General features: G+C 44.8%; 1 protein-coding gene across 1 annotated transcript in view; it reads right to left on the bottom strand.

Annotated features, from left to right (window-relative positions):
• Positions 1–11,216: 11,216 nt before the first annotated feature.
• LOC128136185 (importin-11-like) overlaps positions 11,217–18,721 on the bottom strand; it is a 180,027-nt gene continuing 172,522 nt past the window's right edge. Inside the window, exon 30 of the mRNA XM_052775369.1 lies at positions 11,217–12,692. Within this exon, the coding sequence (XP_052631329.1) occupies positions 12,528–12,692 (165 nt within the window). The 3' untranslated portion in view covers positions 11,217–12,527. The remainder of the gene's footprint in view (positions 12,693–18,721) is intronic.

The following is an 18,721-nucleotide window of genomic DNA, read 5'->3' as shown; positions in this document are numbered from 1 at the left end:
CACACTCCCACAAACTCGCCAAGGCAAGCGCTATGTACTCACAATGGTGGAAGCAACCACTGGATGGCTGGAAACATATTCTGTACCCCATGCCACCACCTGGAACAGTATCCTGGGCCTTGAAAAGCAGGTCTTGTGGTGACAGGGCACCCCAGAAAGAATTGAGTCAGACAACGGGACTCATTTCCAAAACAACCTCATAGACACCTGGGCCAAAGAGCATGGCATTGAGTGGGTATATCACATCCCCTATCATGCACCAGCTTGATTCATGACCAGATTGACCGGGATGTAACTGAAGGTGTGGGAACTGAGCATGACGTCAATGGTATAGAATAAGGGGTGGATACTGTCCTGGTTTCAGCTGGGATAGAGTTAATTGTGTTCCTAGTAGCTGGTACAGTGCTATGTTTTTGAGGTAGGTATGGGAAGAATGTTGATTACTGATGTTTTCAGTTGTTGCTAAGTAATGTTTAGTCTCAAATCAAGGATTTTTCAACTTCTCATGCCCAGCCAGCGAGAAAGCTGAAGGGGCACAAGAAGTTGGGAGGGGACACAGCCAGGGCAGCTGACCCAAAGTGGCCAACAGGGTATTCCATACCATGTGACGTCACGTCTAGTATAGAAACTGGGGGGAGTGGGGGCAGGGGGATCGCCGCTCGGGGACTAACTGGGTGTCGATCGGCAGGTGGTGAGCAATTGCACTGTGCATCATTTGTATATTCCAATCCTTTTATTATTACTGTTGTCATTTTATTAGTGTTATCATTATCATTATTAGTTTCTTCTTTTCTGTTCCATTTAAACCGTTCTTATCTCAACCCACAAGTTTTACTTCTTTTCCCGATTTTCTCCCCCATCCCACTGGGTGTGGGGGGGAAGTGAGTGAGAGGCTGCATGCTGCTTAGTTGCTGGCTGGGGTTAAACCATGACACTGTTTTTCTTGCTATGCTATTACAAATCAAGAAGCAAAAAACTTTGTCTCTAGTGCTATTCTCGTTTCGCATCAATGAGATTTGAAAAAATCCCTCACATTTTTTGAAGCTATAAAGTTAAAATCCAAAAAAAATTGTATTAAGGTGAAATCTTTATGAAGTGAATGTATGTAAAATTTCCTGTTGAGACTTACAAATGGAAAAGAGCTAGGTCTGGTTCCTGTGAAGAGCAAAAGTTTCAAGTTATCTTACTCATCTAACTTTCCAGCTGGTTTGTATTGCAAACTAATATCTAAGTACTGTAAATTAAGTAGGGAAAATTGCATCTGTGGCCACATGCAATACTTTTAGAGAAATGCAAACACAAAGGGAAGAAATATCAGAGGTCTGTACAGGAAATGTTTGCTTAAAATAGTATTCAGCTGCTTCTTTGCTTGCAGAATTTGGATCTTGCTATATTCCCTATGCTCCCTCATGCAAGACGCTGTGCATTTGCAGACCACGCTGACCCCGGTGAGCACAAGTTCCATTAGCGTGCAAAATCGGCTCAGTCATTTCATTATGTGTCCTGCTGTGGTGCTCACAACTTCAGCATCACCTCGATACACAAGTATTAAGTCATTTACCCTCGCCACATTATGAGAAAGTGGCATGATCTCCTTTTCATGGTTGGGGCGCTGAGGCCCAGTGAGGCAGATTGGGACTGGTAGCATGCAGACACGATGGCAGTTCAGAGAGCAGTTCCCACTGCCTTTAGCTGATGCAATGTGTACTATGGCCTCCTGTAAATCAGACCCAGATGTCTCAGTAAACAGACACCAGAGAAGAAGGAACCCACAGAGAGTTTCCACCTGTTTTCACTGATTTTCCTAGCAATAAAAATGCTATGGCACGAGCAGGGACAGAATCCAGTTCTCCAGGACAATATTTAAATTACCCTCACCATGAGGCCATGTCTTCTTTCCTGCAGTCCTTGTCCAGCCCATTGCAAGCTTTCAGGAGAAGTGCTGGTGGGTCTTCTGGGATGGTAGGCCCTTTTGGCTCAATCTCCCAACAGATTTCTTTGCCCACTGGATATCTCAAGCCATGAAGGGTGTCATTACAGGTCCTTTCCTTCTTTTGCCTCCAGCACTGCCTCTGCCTTCGTGCTTGGCTTTTCTATAGAAAAGTTCACCAAACTCATCTGGACTTCTAGGTCTGTGCTCCTTTCCCTAAACAGACAGGGAGTTCCTAACAGGGAGGAACTTTATTTCTGGACAGTTGTAGGCCTGACCCTAGTGTAGAGTGGCAGCAAATGCAGTCTTTCCAAAATCTTTCCCATAGCAGCAGTTGTAATTAGCACAACTCAACCACTATCCATCATCTGCGCTAAACGAGAGAGGGACTATACCACAAAACGGTATACGATCATGTGCTCAGACACTATCATAACACATATGAAGAGGGCTGAATTACAGTTCGGTTGCTGTTTCTTGGCATTTGAGTGTTTAAAAATTTAACAACTTTACAGACTTTTTGCTGTAATGCATGCACACACTGAGGTTTTAAGAGCCGTGTATAGGATTTTGAAATCTTTCATCCATCAGAGTGGATGCAAGGAGCTCTGGCTCAGCTGTGATCCCTGACAGAAGCCCTACCAATGTCAATGAGCAGTAGGACTTCTAAAGCCATCTCTGCTTTGAAAAAAATCAGACAGACTATGTATACTGTTCACCCATCACCCTGGTAGTTAGCCAGCCAGAAAGGTTTCATCATCTGAGGTGGTCTTGCCTAACCACGTTCTCTTGCTGCCTTTAAATGCTGCACTTTTTGCTTCATTCTTACTACTGCTATCACAGGAGCACTGGGCTTCAGCAGAGATTAGGGTTTCATCGTGCAGGGTGCTGCTCTACCACCAAGGAGGAGAGAGTATCTGCCACTAAGCACATATGTCTACATAGACTGGACAGACAAAGAAGTCCAGAAAGGGTGTACTGCTATCTCTCTTTGGCAGAAGAAGAAAGAAATATAAGCACAGACACTACTATAAAATCACACTGGAGGTCTGTAGTGGAAACAGATTTGTACCCCCAGCTTTTCTCTCACCATTTTACTCCAAGACCATCCTTTTATTATTTGCTCTCAGTCTAGAAACAATGCTTTGTGGAAGTCTTGTTTTTTCTGTTTCTAAAAATACAGTTGCTACATGTGATTTAATACTGAGTTTTGAAAACAGGCTTGCACTGCTGTCATGTTAAAACACCTTTCTTGCATGTTTGGATTCCTGCGTGCTTGTGCCTCTCACCTTTTATATAAAATGTGCAAAACTTTTAAATATGATGTGAAGAGCTCAGCTGCAATCTCTGCAGAGATCAGACTGACCCTGAGACAGCGCTCTGATTAGTTTGATTGCCTAGAGGCCACCATCAACCTACAGGGAACAGGCCACAGCACGTTTGTTTTTTTTTCCTCTCTAAATAGCAGTTTGAACTTGATATAGAACCAAAATAATTAGGTTGGAAGTAACTATTAGTAAAGAAGCATCATTTTAATTTACAAAAGCAAAATTTTAAAGGAAAGCTCATAAAATTGTACTTAATGCATTTATTGGAAAAGATAGAATAGAATTGAATCATTAAGTTTGGAAAAGACCTCTAAGATCATCAAGTCCAACCATCAACCCAACACCACCATGCCCACTAAACCATGTCCTGAAGTGCCACATCTATGCATTTTCTGAACACCTCTAGGAATGGTGAATCAACCACGTCCCTGGACAGCCTATTCCAATGTCTGACAACCCCCTCAGTAAAGAAATTTTTCCTAATATCTAACCTAAATCTCCCTTGCCTCAACTTGAGGCCATTTCCTCTCGTCCTATCACCAGCCACCTGACAGAAGAGACGAACACCCACCTCGCTACAACCCCCTTTCAGGTAGTTGTAGAGAGCAATAAGGTCTCCCCTCAGCCTCCTTTTCTCCAGACTAAACAGCCCCAGCTCCCTCAGCCGCTCCTCATAAGACTTGTGCTCCAGGCCCCTCACCAACTTGGTTGCCCTCCTCTGGACACATTCCAGCAACTCAATGTCTTTCCTGTAGTGAGGGGCCTAAAACTGAACACAGTACTCGAGGTGCGGCCTCACCAATGCCGAGTACAGGGGAACAATCACCTCCCTGCTCCTGCTGGCCACACTATTTCTGATACAGGCCAGAATGCTGTTGGCCGCCTTGGCCACCTGGGCACACTGCTGGCTCATATTCAGCCGGCTGTCGACCAACACACACAGGTCTTTTTCTGCCAGGCAGCTTTCCAGCCACTCTTCCCCAAGCCTGTAGTGCTGCATGAGGTTGTTGTGACCCAAGTGCAAGACCCAGCACTTGGCCTTGTTGAAACTCATACAGTTGGCCTTGGCCCATCGATCCAGCCTGTCCAGATCCCTCTGTAGAGCCTTCCTACCCTCAAGCAGATCAACCCTCCCTCCCAATTTGGTGTCATCCGCAAACTTGCTGAGGGTGCACTCGATCCCCTTGTCCAGCTCATTGATAAAGATATTAAACAGAACTGGCCCCAAAACTGATCCCTGGGGAACACCACTTGTGACCGCCACCAACTGGATTGTCCTGGTTTCAGCTGGGATAGAGTTAACTGTCTTCCTAGTAGCTGGTACAGTGCTATGTTTTAAGTTCAGTATGCGAAGAATGTTGATAACACACTGATGTTTTCAGTTGTTGCTCAGTAGTGTTTAGACTAATGTCAAGGATTTTTCAGCTTCTCATGCCCAGCCAGTGAGAAAGCTGGAGGGGCACAAGAAGTTGGCACAGGACACAGCCAGGGCAGCTGACCCAAACTGGCCAACGGGGTATTCCATACCATGTGACGTCCCATCTAGTATAGGAACGGGGAAGTGGGGGCAGGGATTCGCCGCTTGGGGACTGGCGGGGTGTCAGTCGGCGGGTGGTGAGCAATTGCACTGCGCATCATTTGTACATTCCAATCCTTTCATTATTACTGTTGTCATTTTATTAGTGTTGTCATTATCATTATTAGTTTCTTCTTTTTCTGTTCTATTAAACCGTTCTTATCTCAACCCACGGGTTTTGCTTCTTTTCCCGATTTTCTCCCCCATCCCACTGGGTGGGGGGGAGTGAGTGAGCGGCTGCGTGGTGTTTAGTTGCTGGCTGGGGTTAAACCACGACATGGATTTAACTCCATTCACCACAACCCTCTGGGCTCGTCCATCCAGCCAGTTTTTCACCCAGTGAAGAGTACACTCGTCCAAGCCATGAGACGCCAGCTTCTCAAGGAGTATGCCATGAGAGACAGTGTCAAAGGCTTTACTGAAGTCCAGGTAGACAACATCCACAGCCTTTCCCTCATCCACTAGGCGGGTCACGTGGTCATAGAAGGAGATCAGGTTAGTCAAGCAGGACCTGCCTTTCATGGACCCATGCTGGCTGGGCCTGATCCCCTGGTTGTCCTGCACATGCTATGTGAGCGCACTCAAGATGAACCGCTCCATAATCTTCCCCGGTACTGAGGTCAGGCTGACAGGCCTGTAGTTCCCTGGATCCTCCCTCCGACCCTTCTTGTAAATGGGAGTCACATTGACAAGTCTCCAGTCATCTGGGATCTCCCCCGTTGACCAGGACTGCTGATAAATGATGGAGAGTGTCTTGGCAAGGACCTCCGCCAGTTCCCTCTACTCTTGGATGGATCCCATCAGGTCCCATAGATTTGTGAGTGTCCAGGTGGCATAGTAGGTCATTAACTATTTCCTCCTGGATTATGGGGGGTATATTCTGCTCTCCGTCCTTGTCTTCCAGCTCAGGGGGCTGAGTACCCTGAGGATAACTGGTCTCACTATTAAAGACTGAGGCAAAGAAGGCATTAAGTACCTCAGACTTTTCCTCATCTTTGGTGGCAATGTTCCCCTCTGCATCCATTAAAGGATAGATATTCTCCTTGGCTCTCTTTTTATTGTTAACATATTTGTTAAAACTTTTTTTGTTGTCTCTTACGACAGTGGCCAGATTGAGTTCTACCTGAGCTTTTGCCTTTCTAATTTTCTCTCTGCATGACCTAACAAGATCCCTGTACTCCTCCTGAGTTGCCTGCCCTTTCTTCCAAAGATGATAAACTCTCCTTTTTTCCCTGAGTCCCAGCAAAAGCTCCCTGTTCAGCCAGGCCGGTTGTCTTCCCTGATGGTTTGTCTTGTGGTGCATGGGAGTAGCCTGGTCCTGAGCCTTTAAGGCTTCCTTCTTGAAGAATGTCCAGCCTTCCTGGACCCTTTTGCCCTTCAGGACCGTCTCCCAAGGGACTCTCTCAACCAGTGTCCTGAACAGGCCAAAGTTTGCCCTCCGGAAGTCCATAGTGGTGGTTTTGCTGACCCCCTTCCTTACCTCACCAAGAATTCTATCATTTCATGGTCGCTAAGCCTGAGACGGCCTCCGACCACCACATCTCCCACCAGTCCTTCTGTTTGTAAACAGTAGGTCTAGCGAGGCTCCTCCCCTGGTAGGCTCACCTACCAGCTGTGTCAGGAAGTTATCTTCCACACACTCCAGGAACCTCCTAGAATGTTTGCTCTCTGCTGTGTTGTATTTCCAGCAGATGTCCGGAAAGTTGAAGTCCCCCATGAGAACAAGGGCACATGATTGTGAGACTACTGCCAGCCGCTTGTAGAATGTTTCATGTCTCTTCAACCTGGTTGGATGGTCTATAACAGACTCCCAGCACAATATCTGCCTTATTGGCCTTCCCCCTCATCCTTATCCATGAGCACTTGATTTTATTGTCACAATCGTGTAGCTCTGTACAATCGAAACATTCCCTAACATAGAGAGCCACCCCACCACCTCTTCTTCCTTGCCTATCCCTTCTGAAGAGCTTATAGCCATCCATCACATCACTCCAGTCACGGGAGTTGTCCCACCATGTTTCTGTGATGGTGACTAAGTCATATCTATCCTGCTGCACAATGGCTTCCAGCTCCTCCTGTTTATTGCCCATGCTGCATTGGCATAGATGCATTTGAGCTGGCCTATCAATTCCACCCCCAACTTTGGCATGCCGCCCCCAGGCTCATCCCTGGTGAGCCTAGTTTTATCCCCTTCCCCCTTCAAACCTAGTTTAAAGCCTTCTTTATGAACCCTGCCAATTCACGAGTGAGGATCCTTTTACCCCTTTGAGATAGGTGGACTCCATCTGTTGCCAGCAAGCCCAGTTCCCTGTAAACCTCCCCATGATCAAAAAACCCAAAATTCCACCGATGGCACCAGCCTCTGAGCCACGTATTAACCAGGTGTGTTTTCCTGTTCCTTTCAGTGTATTTCCCTGCCACTGAAGGGATTGAGGAAAACACTACCTGTGCTCCCGATCCTTCCACTAATCGCCCCAGTGCCCTGAAGTCCTTTTTGATTGCTTTTGGATTTCTCTCTGCAATCTCATCACTGCCAACCTGCACAACCAGCAATGGGTAATAATCAGAGGTCTGAACCAGACCAGGGAGTTCCCTGGTAATGTCTTTTACCCGGGCCCCAGGGAGGCAGCAGACTTCCCTGTGGGATGGGTCAGGTCTGCATATTGGGCCCTCTGTCCCCGTCAGAAGGGAATCACCTACGACAATTACCCTCCTTTTTCTTTTTTCAGAGGCTGTCAGAATGCGTGGGGCTGCCTGACTGAGCCTAGGCACCTCCCTAGATAGGGCTTCATCTACACCCTGATCTTCACTGGCCTGGTCCTCAAGTTCCAGAGCCCCATACCTGTTGTGTAGGGGCAACTGGGAAGGTGAGGGAGACCGGGAGGGGATTCTCCTGCCTCCCCAAGCAGGAACCTGTATCCATTCCCCTCCATCTCTTAGGTCCCCTCCTGCCTGGTGGCAAGAGGGCAGGGGGTCCTCTGCTTCTTGCGGAGCCTCCATCTGCTGCCTCTGCCTCAGGGATGGTAGGGTGTGGGTCCACCAATCTATCTCCCTCTCACACTCCCTGATACTCCTCAACCTTTTCACTTCCTCCTTCAGCTCTACCACCAGGCTGAGCAGATCATCCACCTGGTCACACCTCACACAGGAGTTGTCCCTGCTGCCCTCTGGTACCAGTGACAGGCTCAGGCACTCCCTGCAGCCGGAGACCTGGACAGCTGCATGTTTGCTTGGGAGCTCCATCTAGGTCGCCACATTTTTCCTAGCAATGGCTTTCACCCGAGTGGCAACCATAGCTGGGTCTCCTTCTGAGAGGACGATGCCCACCACTTGAATAGCCTTCTCGAGCTGGGAGGGTGACCGCGCCCTCCCTGCACGCCCTGCCTGCGCAAACTGCCACCCCACGCCCTTTCTGACGTGCGGTGCTCCTGGTCGTTGGCGCTCCCCAGGGCCCTTTAAATTTCCCGCAGTTGCTCCTGGCAACGCCCACTCTGCGTCAGCCTCTCTCGTGAGAGCTGCTGGCTCTGGACGGGTCTCTCTGCTCTTCCTCGGGGTTCCCGGGCTCTGGGAACCTCCCAGTCCGCCTCAATCTAGCGCTCAGCTGCCGACTTTTACCGTTGTGTTTGCTGGTCTCGTCGCCAACTGAGACATGTCCTCCTTCTGTTTAGGATCAGGAAATACAGTTGGGGAAATGTATAGTTCTTGCCTAATTGGGATTCCAACCTCATTAGAAATATTGAAAAATTATACTATGTTAAGAGTATTTGGATTCAAAATGACATATAGTAATTTGTACAATATGGGAAGAATTACTAAAATTAAAGGGGAATTTTGAGAGTAAAGGTACGAGCAACTCAACCTGCAAAACATTGCACTACTTTTGTGAATTGTTCCTCAAAGTGTGACAATCTAACACAATTGCAACCCCCTTTAGCATGTAATGAAACAGAAAATGTAAGTTATGTTTGGGCCCACACTTGACTACCTCTGGGATGGTTTTTACTTTGCAGGCGATTAGCCTATACTTATGTCCCAGCCAACATCACTGGAGGCCCTTGCTCAATTGGGAGATTAGCCCCATTGCTCCTAAACAAGGAGGATTTGAAAACTGAGGAAAGGCAAAAAAGAACAACTCATCAATTGCCTGAAGATTGTGACTCCCAAGATACTCTTTATAGCACAAGTGAAATAACAGCTGCAGCAATATTAACACCCGGAGTAGGAGTCGCCATGAATTATCATACCTCAAAAAGAATTGCTTGTGCTTTGGTCAAAGACATTAATTATACATCACAAGCTCTGACAGCTCTTGGAACAGAAATGACCCAGATTAGAGAGGTGACCCTAGAGAACCAGGCAACTATAGATGATCTATTATTAAGACATAATCATGGTTGTGAGGAAATTAAGGGAATGTGCTGTTTTAATCTTTCTGATAATTCACAATTGGTGGAGAAAAAGATGATACAGCACTTGAAAGACTTAGCCTCTGATTTTTCAGAACAAGAACGACTGGACTTTTCATGGTTGACTTCATGGCTCCCAAATAGGAGTTGGTTAAGACAATTGTTTGTGTTTATCTTGTTGTTTGTAGTTCTGATTTTGATAACTTGTTGTATGATACAGTGCATGCCATTATGTAGACCAGGAAATTACAAAGGAATGGTGTGAGACAGGATGGATATTAAATGCCATCATAAGTCTCAAAGGGGGAAAAATTGATGTCAGATATAGAAAATCCTGCTGTAGATTAGAAAATCCTGTTTTAAATTAAGTTAGTTAATAATTTTCAACTCCAAACAATTATAATAATACCTAGAGAAGTAGCCAAGGTCATTTTTGACTCTTTCTATTCTTTCTTGATTGATGATGCATCCCTCTTGGCAGGAAAATGAACCATTGACCTGGCACAGAGTGGCTTAGCAGTCAAAGTGAGGAGGGGATACCTCCCCAAATGACCACCTGAGACCCCAGCGCATGCGGAGAAGGCATCTGATGTGTCATGATTATATAATCCTATGCATATGCATTAGATAGTTTTAATATGTACTAGGTAGGTGTGACAGTCTGACAAATTATAGCCAATGTCTCAAATGTTCGTTAAAGAACTTTGGTGGAGAAGACGGCCTCTGTAAAAAAGTGCTGGAGTTGTGTGAACAGAAAAATGTGGCTGGAGGAGAAGGCCCCATGGAGGGTGGAACCGCACTTCTCCAAAGCCACAATTCCTTATCTTAAGTGACCATGAGAAGCAGCACAATGTATGCGCTTGAAGGAAAGGCCAGATAGCAGTCATGCCTGCAGGGAGAGAGAAGCAACTCCCTGATGACCCCTCAAGCCCACCAACCCATTTGCAGAGAATCCCAGGAACGTGAACTGTGCATGTTGAGACCACTGACTCATTTCTGGAACATTTCTGAGCTCACACTGCACTTGCTCAATGATGGCAAATCCCCACCTACAGGGGCAGACCTTTTAGGTATAAAAGAAGGGAGGACGAGTTCTCAGCGCGCCCTCCGGAACTGGATCTTTAGACTGGCTGGACCAACGCTGGACCCAGGACCGGTGAAATATTTTCCTCTTTCTTTGTCTCTCTCTGTCTCTGTCTCTCTCTCCTTTTTCACAATCCCTACACCTCATCCCTTTAGACATAAAACCGTTGACCAAGTCTGGGACTAGGAGTGGATCTAGCTGCTCCTGGGCTCCTCTTTGAGAAGGAGACTAGAAAGCAAGGGGGTCCACTCTGAACTTCGTGACTCAACGGGAGGGCTCTCCTTATTTTCTTCTTTGAATTGATCCCCAAATAAGTAAAGCTTACGTATGGTTAGCATGTGTTGTACAGTTTACTGACATAGTTTCATGTTCCTTTTTCCATTTCTTTTTCTATACCTTCCTTCTCCTTTCAAACGGCAGCTTAATGACATGATGCAAGGTTCATATTGGTAAGTTCACGTGTACTTGGGCAAGGTTAGCTTGGTTGAATAAACGTTGATTGTTGTTTGAACTCCCCTGGTGTTGTTTCACCTTAATTCTGACAAAGGAAATCCACGAACCTGAGTCGCTCCAACCTTGGGATGCGACAGGAGGAGTAGTTTAATAAATTATATGCAATTGTTGCTGTATAAAAGAAGAGACACACCTGATGAATCTGGTGTGCTTGATTTGTGGAAAGTCCACCAAGCACCCAGGCCTGAATAAAAAGCAATAACTCTCCTGAATGTGTGAGATTGGTCTATTGCACACCGGGTAACAAATCCGCTTTTAGGACATTTATGCATTGATGTCACATTAAAGGCAACAGTTATTCTACAGAAAGTAAGCCAGGAAAACCTATTTAATATATTCTATTTAAATGTATTTTACAACAAGTAATGGACATGCTAACAGTGTGAGGTTTAATTCATGCAAAAAAGATTTTAGTCAATCTTAAAGCAAATAAGAAAATTCAAGATGACAAGAGCTGTAGTGACTTACTGTCATTCCTTATAGATTCAATAAGGTCAGTACAGGAGGGCATCATTCTCTAAGTTACAGGTAGTGTTTTACATGCTGTAGTAATGGCATACAAATTAAGTCAGTCAGAAGTGAGGTATCTTTCTAAAGTTTAATTGACACTCCCATTTGCCTTTTTGGAAGCATCAGAATTTTTTATGCAGTTTTACAGCTCACAGGGAACAAAGGACTCCCCAGTTACGTGCTGCACACAGACATCTATAGAGGAATCATACTGTGCATTTTGATATCCCACTTAAAAAGTCTAGTCACCATAAGAGAACTAGAAAAAAAATAGGTTTCTCCTTGTTCCCCTTCCCCTCAGCATTTTTTCTCTCTCGAGGAATAGAGGGAATGGAAAAACACTGCCTTTGAATCACCAACTATCTTCAAGATTTCTCCATCATTTTTTTTTAAGTCTGCTATCCTCACTACATCCTATAGGGTCTGCTCTAAAAATAAAATGTATTCAGTAGATTTGTGATGTCCTTAATCTTATAAAAAGGACACTACTCAACAATGCTAAATATATCATAGAACCCACTCCTCCTAAGACTGATAGCTTAAATACCTACAGTACACTCAAACCCTATCAGCTTGAGAAAGAATTCACATTTTGTAGTTTTTTATTTTGAAAGGAAAAAGTGGTGTTCAACTTCTTAAGCCTGGGAATCTTACATACATAGGTTTATGTGCACATACAATGTTTAACAAAATTAAATCAAAAACTGTTTACTGCTGAAACACTTCCCTATTTAAGCAGCTGCTGAAAAATGCTGTCACTAGCAATTAAGTATAAGGCAGAAAAATTTAGATGTTACCATTGCATTAAAAAAAAAAGAATCTCCAAAATCAGCTTCCACTTCTCAATGTGGAATCAAAAAAACCTTCCTTTTTCTATTAACAGCAGAGGAAGCAAAAAAAAAAAAACAACATATTTCCTCATGCAATCTATCATTCTTCATACACAGAAAAATCACACACACTCATGAAACAAATTTGTAAACTCTAGCCAGGAGTCAATTTACATTTATTATTTCAACCTTACAGTGAGAAAAAAACCAAAACCAAAAAACATTCTGCTCTTTATTTTTTAACACAAGTTATTTTCAGCTTTCATTAGGCTCTTCCATACAAGAGGGAAGGCTAGAGTTTTTTCATATTTTTTTGAAAGGGGAAATTGGACATACAAAATATTGTTTCTTTAGAAACCTTGTAAAAATTCTTGTAGCTGTGCAACTATTTCTGTATCCACGGTTTCCATAAGTGCACGAAAACCTTGTTCTCCCAGTAATTCCTGCTGTGCCTTTAGCTTCTCATAGATGAACTGCTGCAATGACACAGTGTGTACAGGGTCCTTCAGTGCAAGCTGTGGAAAACATGTAAGAGGAAAAAAATATAATAATGCACTAAAAAAATACTCTGTGACTTACTCATCTCTTTTATAACCTCACCCCAAGAAAGAAATCTTCTGCTTTTCTTTGTACTTAATTGAGAAACAAGAGAAAAAAAATCCTGTAAAGCAAAGATCAAATTAATTATCATCAAACACAAATGTCAGTTTAAAACTATTTGAAACAGTCTCAAATCATGGACCCAGTCTGCTGTAAGATTTCACCCTTCTATAAGATAACAAAGCAGCTTTGAAGTTGTTTTAATTACTGCTGAATGAGTTTCCCATAACTTCTAAGAAACACATCAGATGTTACCACAATAAGCACTTTTTACAGATGGCATGAACTATGGTCAGTTAGATTTTATTAGTAAGGAAACAAAACAAAAATAATTGAACTGGTTTAGATTTATATGACAAACAACAGCTAAAATAAATTGTCCATATACGTAAAAAATAGACACACTTTTGGGTAGGGAGGGAAAGAGTATTGCTCTCTATTTTCCACATATTAAGTGCTTCTTAATAAAAGCAAAAAGAGGTAAATGAAAGGCCTACACTGACAGAGGACCTATTCATAATTTTAAAATCAGAAGAGAGGTATAGACAGGCTAAGGACATGGACAGTTACGCAGCATTTGTCCTTCAGCCTGCCAGGCTGGATGAAGGGGGATGGGAGGTGAGAACACCTGGAGCTTGCAGCATCATAAAGAAGGAGGATGTTGAAATAAACATGAAATTACTGCAGACCCATAATCTAATGCTCATCTTAGTATCAAAACTAAACAACACTACTATTTATGCTGGAAGGTCAGGTAACAAGATATAATGCTAGATCTCAAAGCCCATTGAAATAGGAGACACTTCTGAGCTTGTAATACCCTGCTATACTGCTATTTCCAAAGAAGCGAGGCATATTAAACTTGAACAACTGCTCTATCTATATTCCCTCTCATTCTTATTTCATACAATTTATGGCATGTTTGCTGCATTATTACAGCATTATTTTATCAGCCACCATGTAAATACCCAAAGTGAAAAGTACAAAGGATTTTCCTGTAGACAATGGATACAGTTGATCCCATTAAATTTCAGTAACATGTACATTTTTTGATCAAACTCCCTTGTTGAGTTAAATCAGAACTAGGAAATAAGGCATTTAATTCTTCTCTGATCAGAAGCTATGGGATACAATTAGTATCACATGGAGTTTATATCAAATGGGAATGCAATATAGGAAGTATGTTTATTTAATAAACTACCTGGCCTGAAAAAAGAGTTTGAACATAGAAACATCAATAAGAGCATAGATGGGCTACTGCTTGAACCAGAACATTCATTTTTTTGTAGCAGTAGTAAGCTTAGGTCTGTCACGACCCGTTGTGGTGGGTTAACCCTGGCTGGACTCCAGGTGCCCACCAAAGCCGTTCTATCACTCCCCCTCCTCAGCTGGACAGGGGAGAGAAAAATATAACAAAGGGCTCATGGGTTGAGATAAGGACAGGGAGAGATCACTCAACCAATTACCATCACAGGCAAAACAGATTCAACTTGGGGAAAATTAACTTAATTTATTGCCAATCAACCAGAGTAGGGCAATGAGAAATAAAACCAAATCTCAAAACACCTTCCCTCCACCCCTCCCTTCTTCCCGGGCACAACTTCACTCCCAGATTCTCTACCTAACCCCCACAGTGGCGCAGGGGGATGGGGAATGGGGTTTACGGTCAGTTCATCACACGCTGTCTCTGCCGCTTCATCCTCTTCAGGGGCAGGACTCCTCACACTCTTCCCCTGCTCCAGCATAGGGTCCCTCCCACGGGAGACAGTCCTCCACGAACTTCCCCAACGTGGGTCCTTCCCACGGGCTGCAGTTCTTCACGAACTGCTCCAGCATGGGTCCTTCCCATGGTGTGCAGTCCTTCAGGAGCACACTGCTCCAGCGTGGGTCCCCCACGGGGTCACAAGTCCTGCCAGAAAACCTGCTCCGTGGGCTCCTCTCTCCACAGATCCACAGGTCCTGCCAGGAGCCTGCTCCAGCGCAGGCTTCCCACGGGGTCACAGCCTCCTTCGGGCATCCACCTGCTCTGGCGTGGGGTCCTCCATGGGCTGCAGGGGGACAGCCTGCCTCACCATGGTCTTCACCACGGGCTGCAGGGGAATCTCTGCTCCGGCACCTGGAGCATCTCCTCCCCCTCCTTCTTCACTGACCTTGGTGTCTGCAGGGTTGTTTCTCTTACATGTTCTCACTCCTCTCTCAAGCTGCCATTTCTGTGCCTGCTGCAACTTTTTTCCCTTCTTAAATATGTTATCACAGAGGCACTACCACTATCGCTGACTGGCTCGGCCTTGGCCGGTGGCGGGTCTGTCTTAGAGCCAGCTGGCACTGGCTCTATCATACAGGGGAAGCTTCTAGCATCTTCTCACAGAAGCCACCCCTGTAACCCCCTGCTACCAAAACCTTGCCACGCAAACCCAATACACCTGTGCTGGACAGACCAGGGAGGGGTTGTGGTGAGTTCGGAATTCCCTCACGCTAAATTAAGGTGAAACGACACCAAATGAACGTTTTATTCATGGCAGAAGCAGCCTGAATTTGAAAGGCATAACTGTAGGTGGCATAGTCTCTCACAACAGAAATTGGCACGGAACTACCTCAGTAAACCAGGTAACCCGTGGTAACCATATACATCAATTCAGGGAAGAAGGAGAGCCCTGCTGTTGGGTCACAAGGTTCAGAGCAGACCCCCTTGCTTTCTAGACTCCTTCTCAGAGAAGAGCCTAGGGGCGGCTGGATCCACTCCTAGTCCCAGACTTGGTCAACAATTTTATGTCTAAAGGGATGAGGTGTAGGGATTGTGAAAAAGGAGAGAGAAAGAGAGACAGAGAGAGACAAAGAAAGAGGAAAATATTTCACCGGTCCTGGGTCCAGCGTTGGTCCAACCAGTCTAGAGGTCCAGTTCCGGTGGGCATGCGTGCGTGGCTCCTTGTGTTGGCGTCCTTTATAGCCCAGTTCCTGCTTTCTCTCACGTCAGTTGTTCCCCTCTTGGTCTTCTGCACACCGCCCGTAAAGACTTATGTAACTCTCGATCTTGAGCACAGGTGCCATGGAGGGGGGGGTGGTCACGAAGGGTCCCTTGGGCAGCCATGAGCCCCTTCCTCAAATAAACTTTGTATGACCTCTGACCATATATGGTGAGCTGCCCTGCTCAGCGTATCAGAACATGAAATTGCGCATCCTCCGGCATGCCCTCCGCACCCTGTTGCTAACTGGCTTTGCCCTGTTGCTAACCAGCTTTGGCTTCTCACCTGCGGTCTGTTATGCAGGGTTTGTTTTTATGCAGAACTTGCCCCACCACAATGTTTGAGACATTAACTCTTTCAGTCTCTCACACCACCCCGTGGCTCAAACATTGTCTATACAATCTTCGTGGATTCTCCATAGTCTTCTCCCAGGGTGGCGATTTAGACATAAAGAAAAGGGAGAGCGAGAAAAGGAGAGAGAGAGAGAACATGTACAAAGCTTCGAACGGTACAAAACTTCACTTAGTGGACAGAAGAGGGAGAAAAGAGAGAAGAGAGGGAAGAGATGGCACGGGTAATCATACAGTGAACAATTGCAAGGCCAAGCATTAAGAACAAAAATCCACATAACAACTTGAGTCCAATGCTAACAAGCCATTTTCCCCACCCCGTGAGTCCCAAGGACATTAGGAGAGAGGTCAGTAACAATCCTCTGTTAAACCGGTCTCTTGGTTGCATCGCTTGGAAAAGTTCTCCAGTCTTTGTAACTTCTCTCATCTTTTGCACTGCTTCTAAGGAGGTAGTTGCATTGTGTACGGTGAGACAGCATTCTCCGTCAGTGGGATTTAACATCCCACGTACCCCCCATGTTCTTTTAGCAACAACATCACAAGATTCAAGGTTTCCTCCTCAGGGAAGAAGATAAATCTTTGAATCCTCAGAGGGAGTTTTTTAGAGCCATGAAAGGTCCCCCAGAAGCGTCATTCCAGGAGCAATTTTGGTTTACATAAAATATTACCAGGTTTTTCACAAGATTGGTGATGTTTACATTAATGAGGCCGAACTGAATTCCTTCATACAAACACCTTGATTGGTGTCATTCCAGAGGTGCATAAAACCTTGAATCAAATTCCAAGCTAAATCTGGAGAATCTTTTCCCTGTCCTCCAGTGGAAAGGATCAGGATGAGGGAGAAGGTTCCCCAAAGCATCTTTCCCTACAATAACAGACAAAAATTACAAATAACAATAAACCGATAACACAACAATTAATATAGTTAGGACTAACACGGGTCCCTTGCTGCCTTCTCCATTTCTCTTTGGTTCTACAAAGTACAAATATAAAGCATACATAGATTAAAATGAGGGTATTGTCCATTGAGTGTGGATTCGGTGGTCTTTTCCATGTGCATCGGTCACTATCCACGCAGACAAGTACAAAGGGGTCCCCAATGTCATCTAATTGCTCCCTTAATACCCTTTCCTGCTCCAAAGCCTCCATCAAAGCGGTATGTAGTCTCTGGTCAGTCACTCGCTCAGTGGCAAGTTGATTAGAGAGACTTCTTGTCTCATTTTCCAATTGCTCCTGCAAAGCCTTCACTAAATCTTGAAAGTATTTTATCATCTCTCCTTCTGCTTGTTGGGCCACACATTTGTCCCGTTGTGCTGCCACCAGAGCAGCTCCTAAAACCACACAAACCAATGTCATACCAAGGGGAAAGGGCCAGGCATTGTAGCCCTCTAATCTCTCCAGGAGAGGGTTACAGTCTAGGGTCGGACCTCCCAGGGAGGCCATAACAAGCATACAATTATAGGTATCAGATCCCTTTATTATTACTCTGTGGACTATCTCCCCTTGCATATGACTCCTCTCAGAGAGGGGCCACAGCAGAGACCTGGTCCAAACGATCGCTTTAGCAACACCGAGGGAATTCTGCCAACTATGCCAAAAAATGTCACGACACAGGCTGGACAGACCAGGGAGGGGTTGTGGTGAGTTCGGAATTCCCTCAGGCTAAATTAGGGTGAAACGACACCAAAGGATCAGTTGAAAATGCATCAGGATCAGTTGAACATGCATCATCCAGCAAGCCCTCCATGGGCTTCACCTGCAGTTGTTGTTATGCAGGGTTCGTTGTTATGCAGAACTTGCCCCGCCACAATGTTTGAGACATTAACTCTTTCAGTCTCTCACAAGGTCATTCTCACCAAATGAGCTGTGTCATTTTTCAAACATTCATGGATGAATTTTCTAATAAAAAGTTTCTTCAAAAAAAAAAAATTGCATATTCATAACTAATTTATACATGCCATAATGATGCATACTGTCCTGGTTTCAGCTGGGATAGAGTTAATTTCCTTTCTAGTAGGTGGTATAGTGTTATGTTTTGGATTCAGTATGAGAAGAATGTTGATAACACACTGATGTTTTCAGTTGTTGCTAAGTAGTGTTTAGACTCAGTCAAGGATTTTTCAGCTTCTGATGTCCAGCCAGCAAGAAGGCTGGAGGGGCACAAGAAGTTGGGAGGGGACACAGCCAGGACAGCTGACCCAAAGTGGCCAACGGGGTATTCCATACCATGTGACATCATGCCCAGTATATAAACTGAGGGGAGTTGGCCTGGGGGGGATCACTGCTTGGGAACCAACTGGGCATCAGTCGGCGAGTGGTGAGCAATTGCATTGTGCATCACTTGTATATTCCAATCCTTTTATTATTATTGTCATTTTACTATTGTTATTATCATTATTAGTTTCTTCTTTTCTGTCCTATTAAACTGTTCTTATCTCAACCCATGAGTTAGTTTGACCTTTTTCCTTCTGATTCTCTCCCCCATCCTACTGGGTGGGGGGTGAGTGAGTGAGTGGCTGCGTGGTGCTTAGTTGCTGGCTGGGGTTAAAACACGACAATACTTTGAGATAAAATACTACAATAAAACATGAAGAGAATCCTTTCCATTTTGGCATGATACAAAAAAATAAA

Source organism: Harpia harpyja, chromosome W, assembly GCF_026419915.1.
Source record: "Harpia harpyja isolate bHarHar1 chromosome W, bHarHar1 primary haplotype, whole genome shotgun sequence".
NCBI classification, from domain to species: domain Eukaryota; kingdom Metazoa; phylum Chordata; class Aves; order Accipitriformes; family Accipitridae; genus Harpia; species Harpia harpyja.
The sequence above is the reverse complement of the archived record's forward strand: the minus strand, read 5'-3'. Positions and strand labels throughout refer to the sequence as shown.